At 36.5% G+C, this 24718-nt stretch overlaps 1 protein-coding gene across 1 annotated transcript in view; it reads right to left on the bottom strand.

Moving 5' to 3' along the window:
• LOC107292943 (desmoglein-1) overlaps positions 1-17104 on the bottom strand; it is a 66715-nt gene extending 49611 nt beyond the window's left edge. The window contains exon 1 of the mRNA XM_029285269.1: positions 17043-17104. Coding sequence (XP_029141102.1) covers positions 17043-17104 — 62 coding nt within the window. The remainder of the gene's footprint in view (positions 1-17042) is intronic.
• Positions 17105-24718: the final 7614 nt, after the last annotated feature.

Below are 24718 nucleotides of genomic sequence, written 5' to 3'. Positions count from 1 at the left end.
CCTTTTACAGAACTTTGAGGATAGGTACACTTTTCCTGAAGCTTTTTAATTTGTATTAGTGGTTATATGGCAATGGTTATAGTTTATTTTGACTGGTGGTTAACACTGTAAGCCTCTTTGAGTAAGAGTCAGCAGTGTGCTGCAGCTGCCAAAAAGACCAATCTAGGCTGTATCAATAGAAGGATAGCATCAAGATCATAGGACGTGATAGTACTGCTCTATCAATGAGGTCAATTTAGAATACTATGTCCATTTCTATGGCCCTAATAAAAGTGCAGAGAAGAGCAACAAAGATGATAACAGGTCTGGAGGCTAAATCATATGATGAATGGCTAAAGGAACTAGGTACGTTTAGCATAAGAAAGAGAAGGCTTAGGGAAGACATGATAGCAGTTTTATTATACTTGAAGAGTGTCACAGGGAAAATTCACTCTTCATAGCACCTGAGGGCAGGACAAGAAGCAATGGGTGGAAGCTTGTCAGAGGGAGATCCAACCTCAAAGTAAGGAGGAATTTCCTGACAGAATGATTAATATATATGTATGATAGTACGTCATTAAGTAATTTGCACACAAAGGCTTGGAAGATTTGCAAATGCAAATGATTTTAATTCTTCTGCTGGATTAAAACAATGAACATACATCAGACAAATAAATTCCATCATTTCCTACTTCCTGGCTTTCTGAAATCAGGCAAATGAAAGCTCTGAAAATTAATTACATTTATACTTCCACTGGATTTTATTTTTATAGTACTGCTTGTTGTTATAACAAATATTGCTACTCTAATGTATCCGTTTTTTATTTTAATCATGTAAATTATAATGACATTTTATTGACATGAAAATATTTTAATGCAAATATAATTAATAAAAATGAACACAAATTAATATGATTGGGGTTGGATAAAGACCAACATTTGGTAATGAGATATTAGCTGGAAATTACAATATTGTTTCTTCAAATTTGTGGATGGTTTTGAGCAAAATGTTTCTTTTGTGAACTTACAGGTAATAAACAATCCTTTTATACGATTTATTTTAAGTTCAATCTGAAATATCTACATGTATGATTTAATTTAAGATTACTTTGCATGGTATTTTTATCATTCATAATACAAGATGCTCTTGAAATGAAGGAAAGCCCATCTCAGGTTCTATGTCTTCCTTTGAACTACTGACTCTTGCTTGAAGAATACATTGCATACTTGGTCACCTTCTCCCATGTGAATTTTTAGAGGTGAGAGTCATTTGGGGGAGCACCCCCATGCCGTCATACAGTTCATATGAAAAGCAGTCTTTAGATGTCCCATGAGTCAATTTGCAATGGGACGTCTTAAGGCTTAAATAGAGGTGTGACCCACCTGAGTCAAAACTTTATTGGAACTTCCCTGGTGAAACAGCAAGAATCATTTGTGCATCTGCCAGCAAGACACAGCATTTTGAGCTGGTGATGAGTGAACTTCAATATCATTCCGTCATGTGTGTGTTAGATACAGATCCATTAAAGGTCCATCATGATCTTTGCAATATCTCTCTTTGAACTTCCTCATTGGAAAGAAAGATATAGGCTACAATTAATTTGTTGAAATAAGCTGCTACTACATTTTTTTAAAAAATATCTGTCTAGCACTTGTACCTCACTTTTCAATTAATGAAAGAATCAAACCAGTTATAACTAAGATGAGAGGCAAGAATTCTAAAATTTTGTTACTGAATAGTTTTCATGTGGATTGTATAATGCTTCAGATCCAGTTCCAAAAAGATGTAGACCACATGGAGCTGTTTGCAACATTCTAAAACAGCCACTTTTTTTCAGAATTATATGACAGATATTAAAGCAACCAGATGATCTCAAGAAAAGATGTGACTGCTTTAAAGAGCTGCAGACAGGTCCTAAATTTCTGTTCCTTTATGCTCTGAAACATTTTTAGAACTGACTCCGAAGTATTACACAGCCTTACTAGCTACTAAACCACAACATTTTAAAACTTTTTACATAGGCAATGAGTACACCACCTGGCTTTTCAGAGGTATGTTGGGGATGGTCCTGCAAAAACTAGTCAGTGGGGCAACAATCAAAATTCAATTTATTTCATTTTCTTTACATTTAACTTTAATTAAAATTAAATATAATGAATATGATTACTCTCCAGTCATGTATTCAATAACTTTTTCCTAATGTCACTTTCATTTTACAATTTGGCAAAAGGTTTGGAAGTTCTTCAGGACAGCATGAGACTCTGAGCCCAGGGTATCCTCCAGAGATTCAGTAACATCAGAATACTAAGTGCAAATGAATGATCAAAGCTCTGCTCCTTTTTATCAGGCATGTGATACTTGTGATCTTGATTACAGGTACTAGGTCATGCCTGCTATTTTAATGTCATTGACCCCACTCCCTCATAAACAGCACTCTTTGGATATCAAGTTATCAACCATTGAGGTAGAGTCTATTTTGTTAAACAGACTTTGTAAACCTTTTCCTTGAAATATGATGGATCACAAATTCCACCGTCCCTTGCTGGCATCTTTTGGAATTGCAGTATAACTAGAGTGCACTATTTTGGGGAAGATAGTTATAGAGTATCAAGAACATTAAATACAGTAAAAGCCACTTTAACAGTAACTCAAAAGTTTTTTTTCTAATGTTATACAACTATAAAGGGGGGAGGGGGCAGGAAAGGATAAAAGCTAGGCTAACTATTGTATCCTGGAGTTTGAGGGATGTCCTCTTTTCTTTTTGGCAACCACATGATTGTATTGTCATTAAGGGTAGCATCTGGAAGAAGGGTGTAGTTCCCACAAACTGAGGAACCCAGGCAGATGGTGATGAAGGCTAGCTGGTTAGCCTCTTAGAACAGTAGAAAGATGGCCATGAGAAGAAGTAAGATGGAATCTTCAGTCTTTTTTTTGTTGCTTTTTTTGAGAACATAGACTAAAATAATCCAAGCTTATTAGAAATTTAATAAGCAAGATATGCCTATTAGAAACTTAATATGCTTATTATGCTACCTATTAAAAATAATAAACAAGTTAGCAGTTTGCTACTGATTTTTAAAATATAATATAATGTTCAGAAGGGGGGATGTGTATATAAATAAAAAACCAAGGTGGCAGAATTGGCCTTGTGAGGCAAATTCCAGGCCTTTTGTTAAGGACACATGGAAAAAGGATGGGACTTGTATCACAATATGACTTCTACTATTTTATCTTTCTCTCTCCACCCCCCTCTTGTGGATGCTACAAGGTCTCTGGGAGTTTTAGAAAGAAAGGAATAAGGCTACATACTGTAGATTGTTTGCCCATGGTTACCTTCACTATTTTGCAAAATATAAATGAAATATTTTGCTATTCCATCATTCCTTTAAAAGTAAATATTTGATTTGCTCCCCCCCCAAATCATGTTTCAAATTTTCTGGTCTTTGAGCCACACCTCTGCCTAATTCATAGATTGTTCCACAGGACAAGCTACAACAATGACTAATTGTTCACGTCAAGAAATTCTCATATACCCTGCTAGTGACAGTCCCTCCCTGTTGTAGGAATAAAGGATCTGTGGAAATTCTTATCATATTAAAGAAGAGGATATAAAAGCACCATTCACTCAGTTTCCCCTAAACCCTAGAACTTGGAATGACTTTTGGCTTTTGAAGCAATGTCAAATAATAAAATGAGTGATAGGAAGACTAAAACAGGGATTTTCAAACTTTTTAGGCTCTGGAATCTGTTACAGTTTTTGTTTAAGAAAAAATCAAGGATTCCTGGCCAAAAAACAAAGCTTTAGTAATAGAAAATTTGCTAGAATAGAGCTAACTCCTCCTTCGATAAGCTCATTGGATATTGTGCCAAATGTGTGACTGTGAGGAAACCCCCTTCCACCCATCTCAAGAAATGATAGTTCTTCTATCTTCAGCCATCGACTGATGTATTTACTAAGCCCTTTTAGAAGAATGCCACTCAAAATTCTGTGTGGAATTTGATGCAACCCTTATAGCAATGCCTGATAAATCCTTAAACTCTGATTTTGTATCTTTTCAAACATCTCAATACAACAGATAGTAGTTCCATGTCTTAAACTAGGCATGTTCTAAACATAGTAGCCCTCCATTTGGAAGCTTTTTATATGTTATATAATTGATCATTGTATCACATCTAGCAACAGAATAGCAGGTTGTGTTTTTTAGTGATTCCATTCCTGTTTCTAAGGATACTCCACATTATGACCAACCAACCTCTACTCAGTTCTCTTATGGCTAGGCAAAGAGGCTCTCATTCTGTTGTTTAATAACTACATAAAAACTCTAGATAACATTATAGATAGATGTGGTCTTTGGTCAGCAATATACTGCTCTCTATTTTTCTATAATCGAGGTCAGATACGGTGGTCCAGTCACTAGTGGACATGTCACAAAGGTGCTTTCTTTTTTCTTTTAAAAAAGGACCATTGGGACATAGACAACAGCTGGACATTGCAATGAATATGACGCACAGAGACAAAGGAATATGATGCACTGAGACAACACTATTGTCTATTGGCAATTTACAGCACTGGAAAGTGTATAGGTCTTTGACTCTGGATTGGATTGTACTCCCTGTGGAGGAGCAGGCACAAAACTTTCATGTATTCCTGAGACAAATACACTCATTTCTGTTCACAGCTGCTGCTCCATTATTTTGTTCACATAAACATTAGTGAAGAGTCTTTACTCTGTTGATCCTAGGTTGCTACCCAAGATGTTCCAAATGTAGTTGCGTTTTCCATATAGCTAGCAGAATTGCTTTTACCCACTAAAATGGTTTGATTCAGCCTACTAAAGCACTATATAGTATGTGGACTGCCAACATTGCTCAATAGTTTTAGGCAAGTACCTATTTGTATTCAGAAATGGGATTATATCAATTATTGCTTGAGTCATTCAGTTCCTTTGGGTGGTGAAAATCTTCTTTCAAGAGGGCTTGACTGTTCTGTCAGTTGCTTGAATCAAGTGGCAATTAGTCACATAAATATATACAGCGAGAATCAAAGGCAATATATGCCAGTGCTTATGCCAGTACTAATGACCAGGAATGGATGCTTTCTCTTTAGAATCTGGATCTGCTTTTAGGAATTGAGAAAGCTTAATCTTCAGGGAAACTGGAGCCTCATTGGCCAAGAAATGAGGTCTGGAGGAATTTGGTAGGTTGAAAACCAACTCTACCTCAGCAGATCCTACAGCAAAAAAGCTAGAGAAATCATGTGGAAATAAATCTATAATTAATTCATGGCAGGGAACTCCTATAGCAATAGGAGCTGCTTGTCTCAATAGCCTTTTTGTTGCATGGAGATTATAAAGACTTTAAAATGCCTTTTAGATTTATAAGATTAAGGGCTGAAGCTGGCAAGACAGGAACCAATGAAGCTCAGTTCAGACAGAATTGTTGTGGAAATAGTGAGTAGGTGCCCTTCAGGGAAGGGAAAAGAACAGTCAAAAGTCTGTTGGCTCAAAAAGGCAGAAGAAAAAGGTGTAGGATTTAAACACAGGGCTGTCATATCTAATAAAAGAATAGTAGGTTGTGTTTTTTAGTGATTCCATTCCTCTGTTTTGCAAATAAATAAAGAAATAATTTACATTTTTGCATTCCTAATCCAGTTCTTGTTATGAACCACTGTTCTCTTTGACAATATTAACTTGCTTATAAATTGTTTGCAATCATAAAATATTATTAACTGAAATAAATTCCAAACATATTGGAAAATCTTATTGTATTTGCATGAAAAAGAAAACACAGAGGTATCCAATGAATAAATGAATGAATTTTGACTTTCTTAGGAATAAATCTACTTACTATTTAATTGTCATCACTATTTTTATGATTACTTTTCATATTAAATTATAATGTACTGAAATCATAGAGTTGGAATAACAGAAGAGGTCATGTAGTCAAACCTTCTGCTCATTGCAGGATCTACTACAGCATTTCTTACAGATGATCATCTATGCTCTGTTTGAAGATCTTTGGCTAAGAAGAGCCATTGCATGATTTAAAAAATTGCTCTTTCATTTAGTTTTATAACTTTTGTTATAAAAATATAAGTATATATTTTTACTTCTCTAAACTATTAAAAACACAAAAAACATGTTTGTTTTAACCAGGCAAAACATTACATATATTACATATTTTTAAACTTTTTTTATAAAGGATAAATGGAACTTCTAAAAACAGAATGAGAATATATAGATTGAATACCAACTAATAACAAAAACCAATTCAACCTTAGTAGGTCTGCATTAAATAATTATTTTAGAACTCTGGTTCCGGTCCCCCCAGTTCAGAATTCTTCATTCCTTCCCCAGAAAGAGAAATAGAGAAATGACGACAAAGATACTTGAGAAAACACAGCTAGAAGATACTTTCATAAAACTAAAACGTTTCTTCATTTACACCATCTAAATTGGTAATTGAACCTCATTAGATTTATTTAATTAGCATCAAACCAGGTAACTTGTAATGCCAGTTTGATGTCCAAATTAAATTTGGTGATTTCCAAGTCAATGAAATCTTGAACTGCTAAGAGAGATTATAATGAATAATGGAAGGAAATACTTGCAGCTGCATTCCTGTGGGCTCCCTATAGTTAGTCAACCTTCTAGATTTCTCTGCCTGTGGCTGAATAGAAAGGACCACCCAAGAAGTACAAGACCTGACCTGAGAGTTTACCCTCAAGCTTGCAGCCTGCAGCCTGTTTCTCTAGCCATGAATAGCAGTATGGTTGGCTACCTTTAGAGATCAGATGCCCACATTTAACATTATCATGGAGGTGAACATCACAAAAGGTAGTCATGATGTAAAATGGATATGGGATTTTCTAGTTCTTTGCCCAGTTTTTTTTTTGAAGAAAGGAGAGCTTTTCCTCTTTAAACTAGGTAAATCCTTGAAGTTACACTACAGGTTTGGTTGATCTCATGAATATTACACTGAATTTTCTACTGAATCTTGGAGGAGCCCTACAGCCATATCTACTTTAGTATTTTGCCTGAAGAGTAATATAAATATGTAACAGATAAACCATCATTTCTCCTTGTAATGATATTATAAACTGCTTTTCTTTTCTTTTTTGTCATGTACGGTAGTTTCAAGAGTAAGTCATCCAATACCAATACCATCCAAAACCATCCATACCATTGAGAAAGAAAAACAAGAAATCCAAGAAGAAACCAGCATGGCTGCACAAAAATCTCTTTAACAAACTAAAAGACAAAAAGGACAAACACAAAAAATGGAAGGAGGGGCACATAACTAAGGCCGATTATCAGCAGACAGCCAAAACATGCAAAGATGAAGTCAGGAAAGCAAAGGCTCAGAACGAACAAAGACTTGCAACAGAAATCAAGGACAATAAAAAAAAGTTTCTTCCAACATATTAACAACAAGAAAAAAGTCAAGGAAACTGTAGGCCCACTAAAGTGAGAAGATGGCAAGGAAATTACAGGCAACAGGGAGAAAGCAGAGCTGCTTAACTCATACTTTGCATCAGTCTTCACACAAAAAGAAACCATAGCCCAGCATACCAAAAAAAAACCCACTGCAAAAGACATACTAGAAACAAAAATTAAAATAAGCAAGAATATGGTAAGAGAACACCTATCCGACTTTGACGAATATAAGTCACTGGGACCCAACAGATTACACCCCAGAGTTTTGAAAGACCTGGCAGGTGTTATCTCAGAATCATTGCACCACATCTTTCACAAATCCTGGAGCACCAGGGAAGTACCTGAGGATTGGAAAAGGGCTGATATGGTCCCCATCTTCAAGAAAGGAAAAAAAATAGATCCAGGAAACTACAGACCAATCAGTTTAACATCAATACCTGGGAAGATCCAAAAAAAGATAATCAAAAATAGATCTGCGAACAACTAGAAGCAAACAAAGTCATAACTAGTAGCCAGCACGAGTTTGTTAAAAACAAATCATGCCAAACCAATCTCATCTCATTCTTCGATAAAGTGACTAAACTAGTAGACCAGCGAAATGCAGTGGATGTAGTATACTTAGATTTTAGTAAGGCATTTGACAAGGTAGACCACAAACTACTCCTTGGTAAACTAGGAAAAGGTGGAATAGACAACATCACCACCAGATGGATCTGTAGCTGGCTGACAAACCATACTTAACGAGTAGTCCTCAATGGCACTACATCCACATGGAGAGAAGTAAGCAGTGGGGTCTTAGGCCCAGTACTCTTCAATATCTTCATAAATTACTTAGATGAGGGAATTGAAGGGGAACTCATCAAATTTGCAGATGACATCAAACTGACAGGAGTAGTCAACACCCCAGAAGACAAACTCAGGATTCAAAAAGATCTTGACAAACTGGAACAATGGGCCCTATCCAACAAAATGAGTTTCAATGTGGAGAAAAGCAAAGTCTTATATTTAGGCAGGAAAAACCAAAGGTACAAAAACAGATTGGGTGAGACCTAGCTTAAAAACAGTAACTGTGAGAGGGACCTTAGTGGTATCAGGGATTTAATTCAGTAAGTTTTTTATTTCATATTTTTATTTCAAAATATGAGAGGTGACTAATGAATGATCATGAATAGGGCCTCCCAGTCTAGGCATGGATGTGATTGATGCACCAGATGGGCTTGTATAAAGTGTTCTTGACCAAGACTGCCAATTGTTCTTTGAGAAGGAGCCACAAGTTCAAGAGGACTCCCAAACTGCACACCAACTCTGTCTGGGTTTATCCCATTCAGAGCTAAAGATGGAAAATCTCTGGATTTGGGAGCACTGAAACCAACACATGCTTGATTTTGCCAGTATTGAGATGAAACATATTGTTTTGCACCTTATGTCTTTCAGACTCTGGGAAACAATCCTGACAGTATCACCCAGACAGAAATGCACAATTAGGTATGATCTGCACTTTGATGATACCTCAGCCCATGTTGATAGATTACCTCATCTAGCAGCTACATCTAAATGTTGAGAAGGATCAAAGAAAGAATGGAACCTGACACACCCTGTAAATGATAATGAAAAAATGGATTAAAAATTCTTTATTTTTGTGGATTGGAACAAGATTGAGCTCTTAGACTTTTTTTTCCAAGTTTCTTTTAATACTTTCCAGAAATAATTCTATAAATAGTCTGCTTTAATGGGACATACATTTGCTACAAAAATTGCATATGAAATAACAGATCAGAATGATTAAAAATATTTCCTTCTTATCTGTTTATCACTGTCACTGAGGATTTTGTACAATCTTGGAAATAAGGAATGGCATTTATTCTTTGATATTTTATTAGGCTTATGTAGTATTCCAATTGCCAAGCAGTGAGGTGGCCTAGAGGTGAAGACACTCACCTCTTACTCAATCCTAGGTAGTGACAGATGTTTCTCTATCAGGGCACAAAGAGAAAATATATGTTGTGAACTCCATGTAGGTGTCAGGAAGGGCATCTGGCTAGTAAATGCTTAGCACCATTCAGTTGCTCCGACTCCACCCTGATAAAAGGGATTACAGGATCATAAAAAGAAAAAAAAGTGGTATTCCAATTATGAATAGGTTATAGTTATACCATAGGTAAACAAATGAAAATAATATCAAAAAATAACCAATAATGTTGAGATATAAATGTGATAAGTAAGTAAATAAATAATAAAGAATTGCACAATAAAGTATTCCGATGCAAAGGAAACAAATCCTTATGTCCCCATATAGTTGCCTGTTTTACCCTTTAAATTAAATCTGTGCATTTAAGAGAATAGTATTTTTTTTCCCAAAAAATCTGGCATTGATTTTGAAGCTACAGCAACAACTGATGATAAATACCTAAGAGAGATGTTATTTATGATCTGCCCAGAAGTGAGATTTTTTTTTTTTTAAAAAATGTCTAAGTTATTTTGGTGATTTTATGACTACAAAATGGAAGGAAAGAAAAAGGAGACGAAAGAGAATTCACTGTGAAGTCAGTTTAAACTGGATGAAATGGGATAAAATCGAAAGGGTTGCACAGAGGCTACTGCTTGTCTACTGGAAGTTTCCATAACTGTCCTCCATTTGAAAAGTATTTCTGAATTTTGAGGCACTGATTGGAACAAATTTGATAGGTTTAAAAATTTCTTGAGAACTGAAAATCACCCTAAATCCCATGGATATGCAAAAATCATATTAAGAGAAGCACCTGCTTTTATGTCTTAAATCAGTGATGGTGAACCTTTTAGAGACTGAGTGCCCAAACTGCAACCCAAAACCCACTTATGCATCGTCGAGTGCCGGGTGGATGTGGCCCATTGGGTGGGTGTGGCCAACTGGGTGGGCGTGGCCCATTGGGTGCGCATGGCTGTGGTGGTAACAGCAGACTGGGTGGACTAAAAAGTTCAATCAATCAATTCCAACTTTGCAAGATCCTTTTTTTTCTCCGCAAGAAGTTGAAATTGATTGATTGAACCTTTTTTTTTTTTTTTTTTGCACATGGCGGCGAAGGCCTAAAGCGAAAAGGTTTTATAAAACCCAGCTGAAGGCTTAGGACTGGAGCAATGGTGCACGTGCCCACAGAGAGGGCTCTGAGTGCCACCTCTGGCACCCATGCCATAGGTTCGCCACCACTGTCTTAAATTATGTATTTCATGTTCCATTTAAGGTATGCATTTTACTTATACCTCTCTCTGCAATAGCACTTGGACTTATACAGTATACTGCTCCATAGTACTTTACAGTGTCTTTACTTACAGTTTACAGTGTCAGCATATTGCCCCCAACAATCTGGACCCTTGTTTTACCAATCTTGGAAGGATGGAAGGCTGAGTCAACGCTGAGCCCCATCAGATCGAACTCCAGGCTGTGGACAGAGTTAGCATGCTGCATTCTAACCATTGCACCACCATGGCACAATCCAAGATTCATTACAAAAAAGAGGTCAAGCAAATAAAATACTTAGATATACTTTTATATGTTACAAATGCTTCACCTGAACCACAATATGGGCGGCAAATAAATTTTTAAAAAAATAAAGGATAAAATAAAAAGGCAACTCATGTCTAAGATTATTAAAAATAATGGTTTATTAATAAACTTCTCAACTGGTCCTTCCCAGATGCTATAATTAGTATGGGTCACTGTTTTTATTATTATTATTATTATTATTATTATTATTATTATTATTATTATTATTATTATTATTATTATTATTATTATTATTATTATTATTATTATTTTAAATGGTGTGAGAATGGAATCCCATGGACTCATAAGCAGCTCATTTTGGAAGAATTTAAATTGAATATTTGGGGAGCTGTAAAAATATCCAAAGGTTGCATGAAATCTTAGTTTCCCAACTTGATGTAAAACATGCTAAAATGCAATATGTGATGTTTTACTGAGCCTAAAGGATTTTTACTTGTAAATCACTCAGAGTCACTTAGACCAGGGGTGTCAAACTGCCGGCCTGTGGGCGGACGTGTCATGTGGTAGCCGCACCCACCCATTGCCGGCAATGGCAAAATCGGCCCAATACGTTGCGCAACATCATATGACGTCGCGGGTTTGACATGCCTGACTTAGACAATGAGATGGGCGGTGTATAGATTTGATAAATAAATAAAGCTACAGTAATGATAGTAGACAGACAGAACTTTATTATGATCATTGACCAATAAAAATGAAATCAATAAAATGAGCAATATAAAACTATCCCCTAACAACAAGAATTATTAGCAATCATTTGTGAGTGAAGCTTACACACATAATGTAGCAAAAATTTGTTACTTTTAGAGAAAAATATTTATCCTGATTATTTAAGAGACAGTCCAGATAAAAGTTATCAGTGTCATGCTGCACAATTGTTCTTGATTATGTTACCTTATGAGAATATTGTCAAGGTATAGCAAAATATGCTTGAATTTTGATCAGGAAAATTTATATTTTTTTAAGCTAGGTTTCTTTAAAAAATTACTGGAGGTAGTGGCCAGAACAATGGGAGCTAATTATATTCATTAGGAGAGAAAGAAGGCTGAATTTGCACTATACTGTATATACTGGACTGACTAATCCAACATTTTCATGCTGCCACCAATGTTTTATACATCTGAATTGAGTTTAGATATTTGATCAGTGATTGGTCTCCAAATTAGTCAATTAAAAGTTCTAGATTGTGGTAAACTGTGACATCCATGTGGTCTTGAGATGAAATACAATCTTGCTGAGATAAATCTTTATTCCTACTTTCATATCTGATTATATAGATAGGGATATGGTGAGAACCAAATCAATTTTTTTCAGATACAATAAAAACAGAACCAGAGTTTAAAATAAGATTGCAACATGAAGTTAATGTAGAATTGACTTCTGATTTTGCTATGATGCAGAGTACAGATCAGGTCACTGGACAGCCCAATTGCTGGTGAGTTAGCCTGTATGTTGACTTAGATTTGGGAGTGGCAGGAATTTTGACCTTACAAAAATATGAGCATTTGCAACATGGAGGTGTGGCAGGTAAGGTTACCAGCAATTAGGCTGCAACAGGCTAAAGCTCCTGTCCCTTATAGATCTGGTTAAGTACTTTCTATCCTTCAACTATGAAGAAGTAACTTGCAATACAAGTAACTATTCAGGTAACAATATTCAAGAAAAGTTCTATTCCTGTAAATGCCCTGCCCTAAGTGAACATTGGTTTACTAATTGACAATTAACTTCCATACAGTGGTGAAAAAATGAAGGTGGAATGTAGGTTGAAAGGGGCTAAAAGCCACATGATGGCATCCAATAAACAGTATGATCTAGGACAGGGGTAGGCAACCTCAGGTCTTTTATGACTCATGGACTTCAACTCCCAGAATTGCTGACTCAGGAATTCTGGGAGTTGAAGTCCATGAGTCATAAAAGAGCCGAGGTTGCCTACCCCTGATCTAGGAGATGAATAGAGGAAACTTTCCCTTTCAGATACCTTTCCAAGCTCTATCCTAACAATCTATCTATGGAGATCCTCAATCATCCAGATCATGGTTGTCCCAAAGGGGCTTTTCAAAAGGCAACTGGACTTTCTTGGGTTTTTTCCATGAAAACATTTCACTTCTCATCCAAGAAGCTTCTTCAGTTCAGAACTGAAGAAGGTTCTTGGATGAGAAGTGAAACATTTTCAAGGAAAAAACCAAGAAAGCCCAGTTGCCTTTTAAAAAGCATCTTTGGGATATCCTAACAATCAAGCAGTGTTGTAGATCAGGCATGTCAAACTCGCGACGTCATGTGACGTCGCGCGACATATCGGAGCTTTTTCACCATTGCCGGCAATGGGGTGGGCGCGGCTCCGGTATGATGAAACTGGCCTGCGGGCCGGCAGTTTGACACCCCTGTTGTAGATGGACAAGGCAACTATAAATCAGGAAGAAGATCCAAGTTGCCCCATTCACCAATGTGAGTGGGACAGCTTGGATGAACTCAATGAGCTCAGAGATTATCACAAAATAAGAATACCACGATATTGTGCTCATTTTTTTTTCACAGGGAACATTTAGCAACATAATTAAAATAGGTGAAGATAAGTACTTCTTCAGTTTCCCTCTTCAAGTAGATTAATGCCTTGAAGACATACAATAGCATACAGTAGTACTATGAATTGCATAATGTCTCATTACAAGATTTCTCTATTATTTCTAATGTTTTAGAACTAGGGTGCTTCTCAAATAAATACATTTTGTATATCAGCATTCTTGATTGTCGCAGAAGTATATGTCGCAGAAGTATACAGTATGTCACAGAAGTCTAAATTGTTCAGATAGTCTGAAATCAATGAAGACGTATTTGAAAAAAAGAAAAAAACATGCCAAAAGTGTCATTTTCAACATACTGTAAGGTAGTATTGTTACTAGTCATATGGTACTTCTACCGAAGAATGTTTAAAACTTTCAGCTGAAATGTAGGGCAGTAAATGGCAAAGATTTTATCATGAGAATGATCAGAACTGGGCTATCCTAGTCTTCATGTGGTTCCAGATACAAGAAGAGAAGTCAGATTCAAATCAGGCGTGGCTCTATAGTTTCACAGCCGAAGGCTAATTATTCACAAAATTCTCCACCCAAGAAAAGTTGTATGACTGGTTTAACTTTGCCAACAGCCTTGAAAGCATGCTAATCAAGCCAAATGATTTTTGAGAGCAGATTGCTCTCTACAAATCATCTTCACACTTTTTGAGGATGGGCAAGTCTCACGGCAAGTATAAAACAAGATGCCTTTTATTAGGAAAAAAACTCAGCTAAACTATAAGGCACAATGTATGTATAATGTAGCTTTTCTTTCTCCATTGTCCACCTCTGATCTGCTTTGAAGCTATTGCATGAGGGTAATCCTTTTTTAAAATTCATAACTCTGTGCAGGCACCTATAAGGGGAAGTATTGGTGATTTTTTTTCCTTTAAAAAAAGGACTTTGGAAAGACATTACTACTAGTATTTTGCATTGCCCTACAAGGCAACGTCATTTTTCCTCATTAAATATGTTTGTGTATGTATCCCTTTGGGTCAGAGACTGTCTAGAAAAGTCATTGCAGTTTTCTTGGAAAGATTCTGATAATGGTTTGCCATTGTTTGCTTCCTGGACTGAGTGAGTGGCCCATGGCCATCCAGTTGGCTTTGTGCCTGAGGCAGGACTAGAAGTAATAGAATGTGGGGAAAAAACCTTGGAGGGGGGGAGCTGGACAAAGAGATGTTGTCAAGGGGATAGTCAGATAAGAGGCACCATAGCCTGCAGAGGGATAATGGAAAGGGCAAAAGGATCAGGAGAGATCATCCCTAGTTTCTCAGGTGGTAAAGAAGTCAAAGGGAGAAATGTACTTTCAGACTTGCAAGATTCTGTGAATATAGCATTACAATAAAGAAGAATGAGCTCATTTGGTTGAAATGCTATCTGGTTTACTCTGCAAGGTTGACATCAATCTTGCAAGTCTGGAAGTACAATTCTCCTCCCCCTCATCTACATTATCACCTGAGAAACTAGGGAGGGTATCTCCTGAGTGAGGCCCTGTCCCGCCCACTATCCCTCTGAGCTATACTGTCTCTTATCTGACTATTCCCTTGGCAGCATCTCTTTGCCCAATCTCCCAAGGTCTTTCCCACATTCTATTACCCTAAAACGCATGGTTTCCCAATTACTAGCCTTAACCACTACACCAACTGGATCTCTTTCACTAAATATACAGTAAATTTATTTTCAAAACTCTTAAAATGCATTTGACTTTAGCATTTTATCAGAATTTCCCTCTCAAAATCTGGCAGAAATCTTCTAGACTGAAGTAACTCTCCCATCTGAAATCTCTCTCTTTTTTCTTTCTGGAAATTTTTTAAATTATTGATTCCAAAATATCTAATTTTGTTAAGGTAATGCAAAGGAATATGATTGTGGCATTTGATGACATCCCACTTAGAGAATTTTGGATTGTTGTACAATCCAGTACAAAAGAATGAATCGAAAGGATGTCAAGTAAGAATCATGCCTCATATCTTACACATGGAGTACTTAAAGGTCACAAGAACTCTTTGATGTCCTACTTCTTAAGGGTTGTGCAAAGCTATTTCCACATTCCTATTGCAGTACCTTTGCTACTGAACTACTGCAGAAGGTGTTGATATAGGTTCCCAACATACTACTCCCTTTGAGGCTTAGGAATGCAATTGATGTGGATGATAATATGATTATGCTTGGAATGTTTGGGAAATTAGCCCCAATCTGACATCCTTTAAGATGAATAAGTAATTCATTCCTAAAATACAAAGAGTATACTACTATGAAACATGCAATATCATATAAAATAAGAAAAGAAGGACTGAGAAAGTATTTTGTAATATTTGCTTCATAGCTGATTGCTCTTACTGTCTGCATTTTCATATTCTCCCAACAAATTAAATGCCATTGATGGTGTCTGCTTTATAAATAAAAATACCTCATATACAAACATTTGTAAAGTAGCATTCTTTGTAGTATCCATGCTGGAAGAATTCAACCTACCAAAATAGCAGTATTCCCGTATTTGAGGGGCTACCACAAAGAAGAGGGGGTCAACTTATTTTCCAAAGCATCAGAAGCCAAGACAAGAAACAATGGATGGAAACTAATCAAGGAGACCAGCAACCTGGAATTAAGGAGAAACTTTCTAACAGTGAAAACAGTTAAGCAGTGGAACAGCTTGCCTTCAGATGTTATAGGTCCTTCATCACTGTTTTTTTTTTAAAAAAGACTGGACAGCCACCTATCTGAAATGATATAGAGTCTCCTGCTTGGACTAGAAGATCTCCAAGGTCCCTTCCAACTTTATTCTGATTGATTGAAAAAGTCACCAGCAAAGAGCACAAAATGAAAGCCAAGCACTTCAATGAATTCATGAACTTCTGTAGCAGGTACGCCCCTTTTAAACTAGTCATTACACAAATCAGTAGCTTCAGAAATAATTACTTCCTTGGCTAAATGACAATGGCATTCTTATTTCCAAAATACAAACAGTTGAATGCCTGAGGCACTGAACATGTCAAAACTGATACTTGCATTTAATAGCTACCTTCTGATTAATAATCTTAAGATCTACTTTGGGTTAACTAAAAGAGGGAGTGTTCCTTGGTACAAAAATCCAGTGTTGATAGCTCATTGCTTTATTTTTCTTCATCTGATTTTCCCCTCCCCATGTCAAAGATATTCAGAGATAAATGTATATTGGAATGAAGACATTTCAAGCATTGTATTCTTTGAGATAAATGCTGCCCATTGAGTTCCGAGACTGAAAATCCAGAGGTGACTTGATAGAGGAAGCAAGGATGGAGGTGGAGGAGAAGGTGCTTTCTCTGTTAGCCTCCCCACTACAAAGAATTGATCTGCTAACAGTAAAGAGTTCTCTACCCCTACCAGATGCTGTCTCCATTTGGGAAATTCCACAGGAACAAAACTGCCCTTACTGTCAACCTTACTGGTGAAAGCCTTGGAGCTTTTCTATAATGGCATGATTGAGAAGCACAATAATATGGATATAAAGCTCCCAGTATTTCCTGATGGGTCCCACAGAAAATAATTACCTCTCAGCTTCTGCCCTGACCAAAGCAAGCCAGTAGGCCTGAGATGTAGCAGAGACTGCCATTTCACTCTGACTCTGTTTGTTTTCCCACAGAGCATTCCACTGCTGGTTTACTACTTGTATGCCCCACTGAACTTAGTTTGTGGTATGCTGAGAAGTAGTAATTAATACATTGGTCTTCATATGACTTCTTGACAGGATGAGTGAATTTTGTAAAGGGGCCTCTTCAATTTGCCAGCAAAAGGAAACTTGGGGGGGGGATTTTCCTTTGTAGAGTTGTGGCAGTTTGACTAGGTTGTTCCAGTTAAGGGTGGGCAAGCTAAGTTCCTTTGTGTGGCTTTTGCATTGTCCTCCAGTCCCAACAATGACTAAAAATCAGAGTATGATTTTCTATTGCTTTGAGATGGGGAATAGATGAAAAAAAAGTACTAAACCAAACTTTAAAAAGGAAGCTGAACCCTTTCGAACTTTCTCTTAAGGATAAAACCAAAACCAAAACACAGGCATGTGTGCTATTTGGGAAATTCAAGTTCAAAGTCTCCTGGAGATGAGTGAAACTGGTGATATAGTTCTTTGACTCTTTTCCATGTGTAGTGCTGCAGTAGTCCCTATTTATTCTTTCAGTCTAGTTATAATACTAGGTTAGGGACACTAAATCATCATCAGGTTTTTTTTATGAAGCTAATCTCTTAAGTGAACAATGTGTGGGTGTGTACAGGTATGGCCTCTGGACTTCCTTTAGGAACAAAGCAAATGAAAATACAAATCTTATCAGTTTTACTCCTTTTATACCTAAATAAGCCTAATGAGGTATTATTAGACTAGTCTGCCTATTCTACTTAAGTATGACCTTTCATCTTGGCTAAGAGCTACTTCCCCAAACAAGTGCTCCAGAATAACCTCAGTGAATGCCAGTGCTTTCCCCCCTCCCCCCGGGTCTTTGTTCATTTCAGATCTCTTAGATTTCAGATTCATGTGGTGTTCTACACGTTGGGTTTCTCTATGGGTTGCTGCTCTTCTGTTTTCTAGAAATCAGTTGATGATTATATTAAACAGCATTAGTCACAAATTGCCCCCTGCCCTCTCTGTGTGTCTTGATAGGAAGAGCTAACTGTTTTTGGTCTGCAGAGCAAATGGCTGAAATAAGATCTGCTTTGGATTGAGTTCATTTCCTGGTGATTTTACTGATACATCCTTGCAGCTTTCTTGGGGCCTGCCAGTGGTTTGTTCTGGATTTTTTTCCTGACTATTCAAAAAAAGACACTGGAATTCCTTGAAAGTTTCAAATTCATGAACTAATTACTGATATTCTTTTTCCCATCCAGAGATTGCAGCTAAGGGATAGTCCTCCCCAGAGATCTGAACTGATCGCTTGTTATTTATTAGATAGATATATGGTCATTGGTATGTGTAGAAGGAAATTATAAGATTTTGGAGCAGAATTCTTGTACATTTATTTCACGTTAGGTGAAATTAAATAAAGATTGGCATTCAATATATTAGGTACATAGATCTGTTACTGAGAAGGGGTAGGCAAGATATTAATCAGGGTACCTTCCACCATTTTTATCCTTCTTGAAATAAAAGGCAAAATTCTATTCACCTTAACTGAAGAACTCATTTTGTGTTAACTTTTGCAAAACGCTCAGTTGTTATGGCAGAGGGTCTATTCTCCAGACATTGTATACTCAGAAGGAAAAGGTAAGTCACAAGTCCTTGATAACATAATTGACTAATGCAAATTAATGGGGATATATGGGACTCATTTGTGGAGTCATGGGATATTAGGAACTACCTTCTAAAGAAGCCTGAACAAAATACCTATGTTAAAAAAAACATATATCCATCTTTCATCCCAGCTCAAAAACAAAACAAAACTGAGATGAACAGAAAGATGCATTCAACTTCAAAAAATGCTCACAGAGGGCCTTCTGTATCATTAACCAGTGACCTATTGCTAATGTGACAAGTGGTATCTTGGTAAACAACTTACAAAGATTGGTATGGTTCTGATGCAACAGTATATAAATGCTCTGTATAGAGAGTAAAGAACCTTGAGTTCAACAGGTATTTGTCAACACACATGATAATTAGACTTATTGGTTGCACAGTCATCCAGATGTTTAGACTGGATTTGATACTTGATAATTTGATTTTCTTCAATTCTTTACCTTCTATTCTATTATCCCCTGCTATTGTCATATCAATTATCCATACTTCTTTTCAACCACATTTAAATTTGGTATGATATGAGTCAAGATTTTATCACTATGTGTTCAGAAATCTCACAGTATTTTAACTTGCTCATTTCCAACTACCTTTTCAACTCTGTGTTCCCACCAATTTTTTTATTACAGGCATATGGCATTTTTTACAGATATTCCAGGGAATCATTCTGACAATTGTGTTATGGCATTGTTTATAAACAATTTATGCAAAATCACTAAAATGAGATTGTAGCAATGATGATGATGATGATAATGAAATTTATTCCTTTTTTATATATAATTCAAGGAAGCAAACAAGTTTAATACTCCTGGCTCCTATTTACCCACAACAATAGTCTGGGGTGGATTGGGCTGAGACAGTGTGACTGGTCCAAAGTTACCCAGCTGGCTTTCATGCCCAAGGGAGGCCTAGATCTCATAGTCTCCTGGTTTCTGGGCCAGCATTTTTACCAGTATACAAAAATGGTTCTCTATGTATCACATTTAAGACCAATGTGGAAGGAAGTTGATCTGATCAAGGACAATATGTGTTAAGTCCGGAGAATAATGGCGCTTGAGACGAAGCATCTCCAACAAGTCTTTATTGTTTGCTCCATTCTACGAACAATGACAACCCCAGAGGCGCGCAAGCCTCTATATATACTCTCCAATCCCCGGACAATTCCCACCAGTCACAAGGCAGTCCTTTCCTGCCTTGCGCATGTGCGCAAGGCCGGCGCCGGTCAGTCTGGTCCCAGGCAGCTTCTGCAAATGCCCGGGACTCTTGCAACTTCCCGCGCCTGCTTCTGCAGGCACGGGACACAACAATATGCATAAAAGTCAATGAGAAAGAATCCAGAATCCTGTTGAACACACTCTCTCTCAGATCAACCACTTCATTGGATTGTTTTCATAGGGAAAATAGGACAATGAAGGAGTATTAGATATATTAACACCTTGAATTATTTATAAATAAGCAAGCAAACAAGCAAGCAACCTGGTTTTGCATTTTTCTGAAAATATAACATTGTTTATTGAATAATAGATTGGCAGGAATGATCATTTTTTGTCCATGAATCTATAGCAAGTTAAATTCAAATCAACAGTGAATCATGTTGGAGATTACTGGCTCTGCAGAAACCAGATTTCTTAACTGGGCAGATTTATTTTGGGGAACTTGTGCAAAGACAGACATAAAAGAAAAAGGGGAGGGAATGTGATAAGCCTCTGATATCAGTTGCCTGTAACCAATCATTCATCTTTTAGATAGAATGTAAATATTTTAACGGGTGGTAGGAGTCTTTGGCAATCATAAAGTGTTCATTCAAGATGAAGAATGAAAGAATGAAAAAGGATATCAGCAAACTATATTTTAAAACAATTGCCTGTATTAAAAATTATTATGACCTGCATTCCATTGTACTACTGAAAATGGAATGCCATTACAGAAAATGTGAGATGGTTTCTAGAAAAGTACTTGCATTATTCTTTAGCAGAAGAAGCAACAGAATCACGTGCTTTAATTCATTTATTGGTTGAAGATTAACACATTTATTACTGCATCAGCTTTCATGGATCACGCACTACTTCATCATTTGCATTGAAGATAATCTTGACAAAAGAGAGTTAGACAGTACAGGAGCTCTGACATAATCTATTTTCTTCAAATTTCTATTTATAAATGTATTTATGATTTGACCGTGAAACTCAATTTATTATTTAGTGTTAGAGAGATCCAGAAGTAGAATGAATTTGGTGAAGAAGAATTACTAAATTTTGTTTTACACTTGTAAAAATTCCAGAGTGGAACAATCCAAGCCCTTTCCTAAAACCTAGAGTAAGCCCATACTTAGTGCTATTTTTTAGACATGTACACACTCTGATGATCATATAAGATAAAAGAAGATTTGATTTCTCATGCCTGTTCAAGAGGAAAAACGTCTGATCTCTACAATATTACAATACTGCGATGTACAGTACTAAATCTGTCTTAATCAGAGATTCCATCTTAGTCATTCCAGTCAGTCTCACAATCCCTCTAAAAAGGCTGATTAGAATCTGCAATTTACATTTATCTTTTGCTTTACTTCAACTTCCAGGCTCTTCCTACCAGAGGTTCTGCAAACTTTATTCCAATTGTTATGAAAAGTGCTTAACATAAAAAAAAATACTCATGCCAACATTGTTTAATGGGAATGTATATGTTTTAATGGCTAGCCAGATTTCGCCTTACATCATCAGCTTGTAAATTTGAAGAAATGATCAGTCAGATAAACTGCATGTAAGCATGTATTACTTTTCCCTTTTCTTTTTTTGAGCATGTATGAAAGAGTTTTGTTACTTCAGGGATTATTATTATCCTTGTTCCTGCAGGGATAATCACTGCAGGGCGGGACAGTGATTGATAATTTTTGCATTTTTCTAGCTGAAGAGGGCACAGATATGTTATAGTGTTCCCTGTCTGTGTTTACCATTCAGTCAAGACAGAAGCTAAGATAATTTTATGGTCACCTTCAGATGCACCATAGAATGGTGACATATGGAAGGAATTGGATTTATTCTAGCCCTTGGCAACATTTGAAGGAAAGGACATTTGGCAGGTGACAGGTAGCTATTTCCATCTGATCTGCTGCATCCTTGTGTCAGGCTGCTGGCTCGGTGGAGTTGTCAATGGAAAGGAAGTCCAGACCTACCTGCTGCCATGCTGTGGTTAGATGAACCATGTGATTTATATTCACATGATTAGAGAACTGCTCCAGGTATACAAAATGAGCCTACAGTATCTGAAGAAATCATGTTTCTTCTGTAAAATGTTGTCTTCCTGCTGATTTATGGAAAAATATGGCAGGCCTATGGCTCTTGTCATATTTATCCCTGAGATTTATTCTATACTAAAATATATATCAAATAATGATATTGTTTTATGTATGTATCCCAGGTCAATCTGGTGTAGTTCAGAACTATTGGCATAACACTACAGAGGAGAAATTATGAAAAAGTAAGAACATTCATTTATTTTAATCTTATTATTCATTATTAAATCCCAATGAACAGCAGTTGGAATTTCTTCTATGACACAGATACCTCTCAGATTATTACTGTACTAAAGCAGCAATGCAAACCAGCCAAAAGAAGCCCCTCCCCCCAGAGTAGAGAAAGTTGGTTGAGTAATACCATTTATTTTGCAACTGAAAAATCAAGCCGAATAAAACCAAATGGATTAGATTTGGATAGAATTTCTTCTAGAGGATTTTTTGTGAGGAACGGTGCTGCATCATTGATATCACAAAGAGCAACAGAGCAAAAAAGTCATGCTTCTTTCTATATAGAGATTCATACTTTTGAAAAGTTACTGGGAAGTGTTGACTCACAGTGGCTTTTCTCTGCTGTTTCTTTGTGTCATTTGGGTGGAACAGGTGCTTTACTAAATCCTGTCAGGTTATTAGTAACAAGCAAGTGTAATTAGTATAATTATTTGAAATAACAGCACTGCTACTCTGTCAAAAAGACTTTATTTTTGCTATTATAGGGAAAAGTAAAACTGGCAGTTAATGCCAAATATATTTTATATGTTAATTACCTTAAAGGAGATTATATGGCTGATTAGTATGTGAGAGTAACTAAGCCATGATAATTTCTTCCAGCCAAAAGGACATGTCAAGAAGACAACATATTAACACACACACACAAACACAAACACAGATTCAATTCAGATACAAATATCTTTCCATGTGATTAAATTGTTAAAGAAAACTCTGATAATGACAGTAATCTGTGGGTTTTCAATACTGGTGAATAAGAGGCACATCATTTTGGATTTCTGAATTTTATGAGTTGCTTCTGACTCCACCCTAAATTGAACTGAGCAGCTTCTTATTAATCCAATAGTTGACTCATTTGTTGAATTAACCCAATTGTTAAATTGTTGAAACTGAATCTTATTATTTGTACATTGTAATCAGGACAGTAGCAACAATTCACAGAAGAAAACTAGATAAGCTCTTTCTCAGATGCCTTCTCTATTCTATTGCTTTTCATATCGCAATAAATATAACTCATATACGATTGCTCAAAATTAAGGTACCAAATCCCTTGGCTGCATTCTCGCAATCTCATTCCCTTGCTCATTCTCGCAATCTCATTCCCTTGCAGGAATAGGTTTAGAGAGATCTAGAAAGTATGAGGCTTTTAAAAACAAATAAATATAGAATGAATGAATGAATGAATAAATGAATGAATGAATGGTATTGAAGAAACTAATAGACAAAGTTGTTTCAAGGACATCCTTTCATGCAATGTAAGTCTGGTATCTTTATTGTTTAATCATGAGCCTGGGATAGAATAGACGGAAACCAAACTCTAGTCCCAGGGCCAACTAATGGATGAATCACAGGAATCTTAGCCAAACAGGTGTGACATCTGGTACAAAATAAGTACCTGCCCAACCCTCCCTAGAAGCATTTCTTTACCAGAAGGAGGAGTGTTTATATTAACTTGCAGACTCAGTACCAAGCCCTTTTTTAATTGGCAGGGCAACTGTGTGAAAATGCTGACTGAGCTCTCTTCATAAATACTGGCTGTCACAAAGAAATATTTGTGGGTGGGCCATATGGAGAAAGGGACAAAAAAACATATCTCAGTAATATAATTTTTCTACATACTTAGGATTGGGTGAAAAACTAAGCTCTGTTGCTTATTTTATTTGTATAGCTTTTTAATGTAAGCTTTCAGAAAGTAAATAATAAATATTGGAAAAGTTTCATTGAAAGTAACTGAATGAAAGTTTTCTCTCAGCAAGGCAGACTCAAATGACTCAGCACTTCAGGGCTGCTTCTTGCAAATCTCACTGTATGAAAGATTTCTCAGAAGTATCCTTGTTGCTAAATAACAAAATGTGGGAGTCTGCAGTGAGGCATGAAGCTAAGTATCTTTAAAGACAGCTAGGAATAGCCCAGCAGCAATAGATCTGAGACAGGAAACTCCACTTCAGATTTAAGGTGGCTTCAACTTTCTCTCTCTTACAGGGTGTCCTTGTCTTTCAACTGTAATTGAGCCGAGAATTATGGGCATAGATCATGTCAGTCATTAAGTGGAGTATCACATGCCCATGCCTGATTTTATGATCTTTTTTTGCAGTGGTCATTAAGTAAACAAAGTGAATGTGGCGGTCATAAAGCGAGCATAGTGGTAATTAAGCAGATCTATTTTCCACAATGAGTATTTTTGCTGGAAACCAGAAATAAAATCCAGTTTCCAGCAAAAAAAAAAATCATAATCACATGACCATGGGACATTGTAAACAGTCATAAATGCAAGCTAATTGCCATGATCATCCACCATAACTTTGAACAGACACTAAGCGATCAGTCGTAAGTTAAGGACTACTTGTACTCACTTATTCCCATGCTTAATACTTGCCTTATAAATTGCAGATTTTGAAGTTAGTCATATATTTAAATATTGGTAGCCC

This window comes from Protobothrops mucrosquamatus, unplaced genomic scaffold, assembly GCF_001527695.2.
Source record: "Protobothrops mucrosquamatus isolate PMUCROS unplaced genomic scaffold, P.Mucros_1.0 scaffold1456, whole genome shotgun sequence".
Lineage (NCBI taxonomy): Eukaryota > Metazoa > Chordata > Lepidosauria > Squamata > Viperidae > Protobothrops > Protobothrops mucrosquamatus.
The sequence above is the reverse complement of the archived record's forward strand: the minus strand, read 5'-3'. Positions and strand labels throughout refer to the sequence as shown.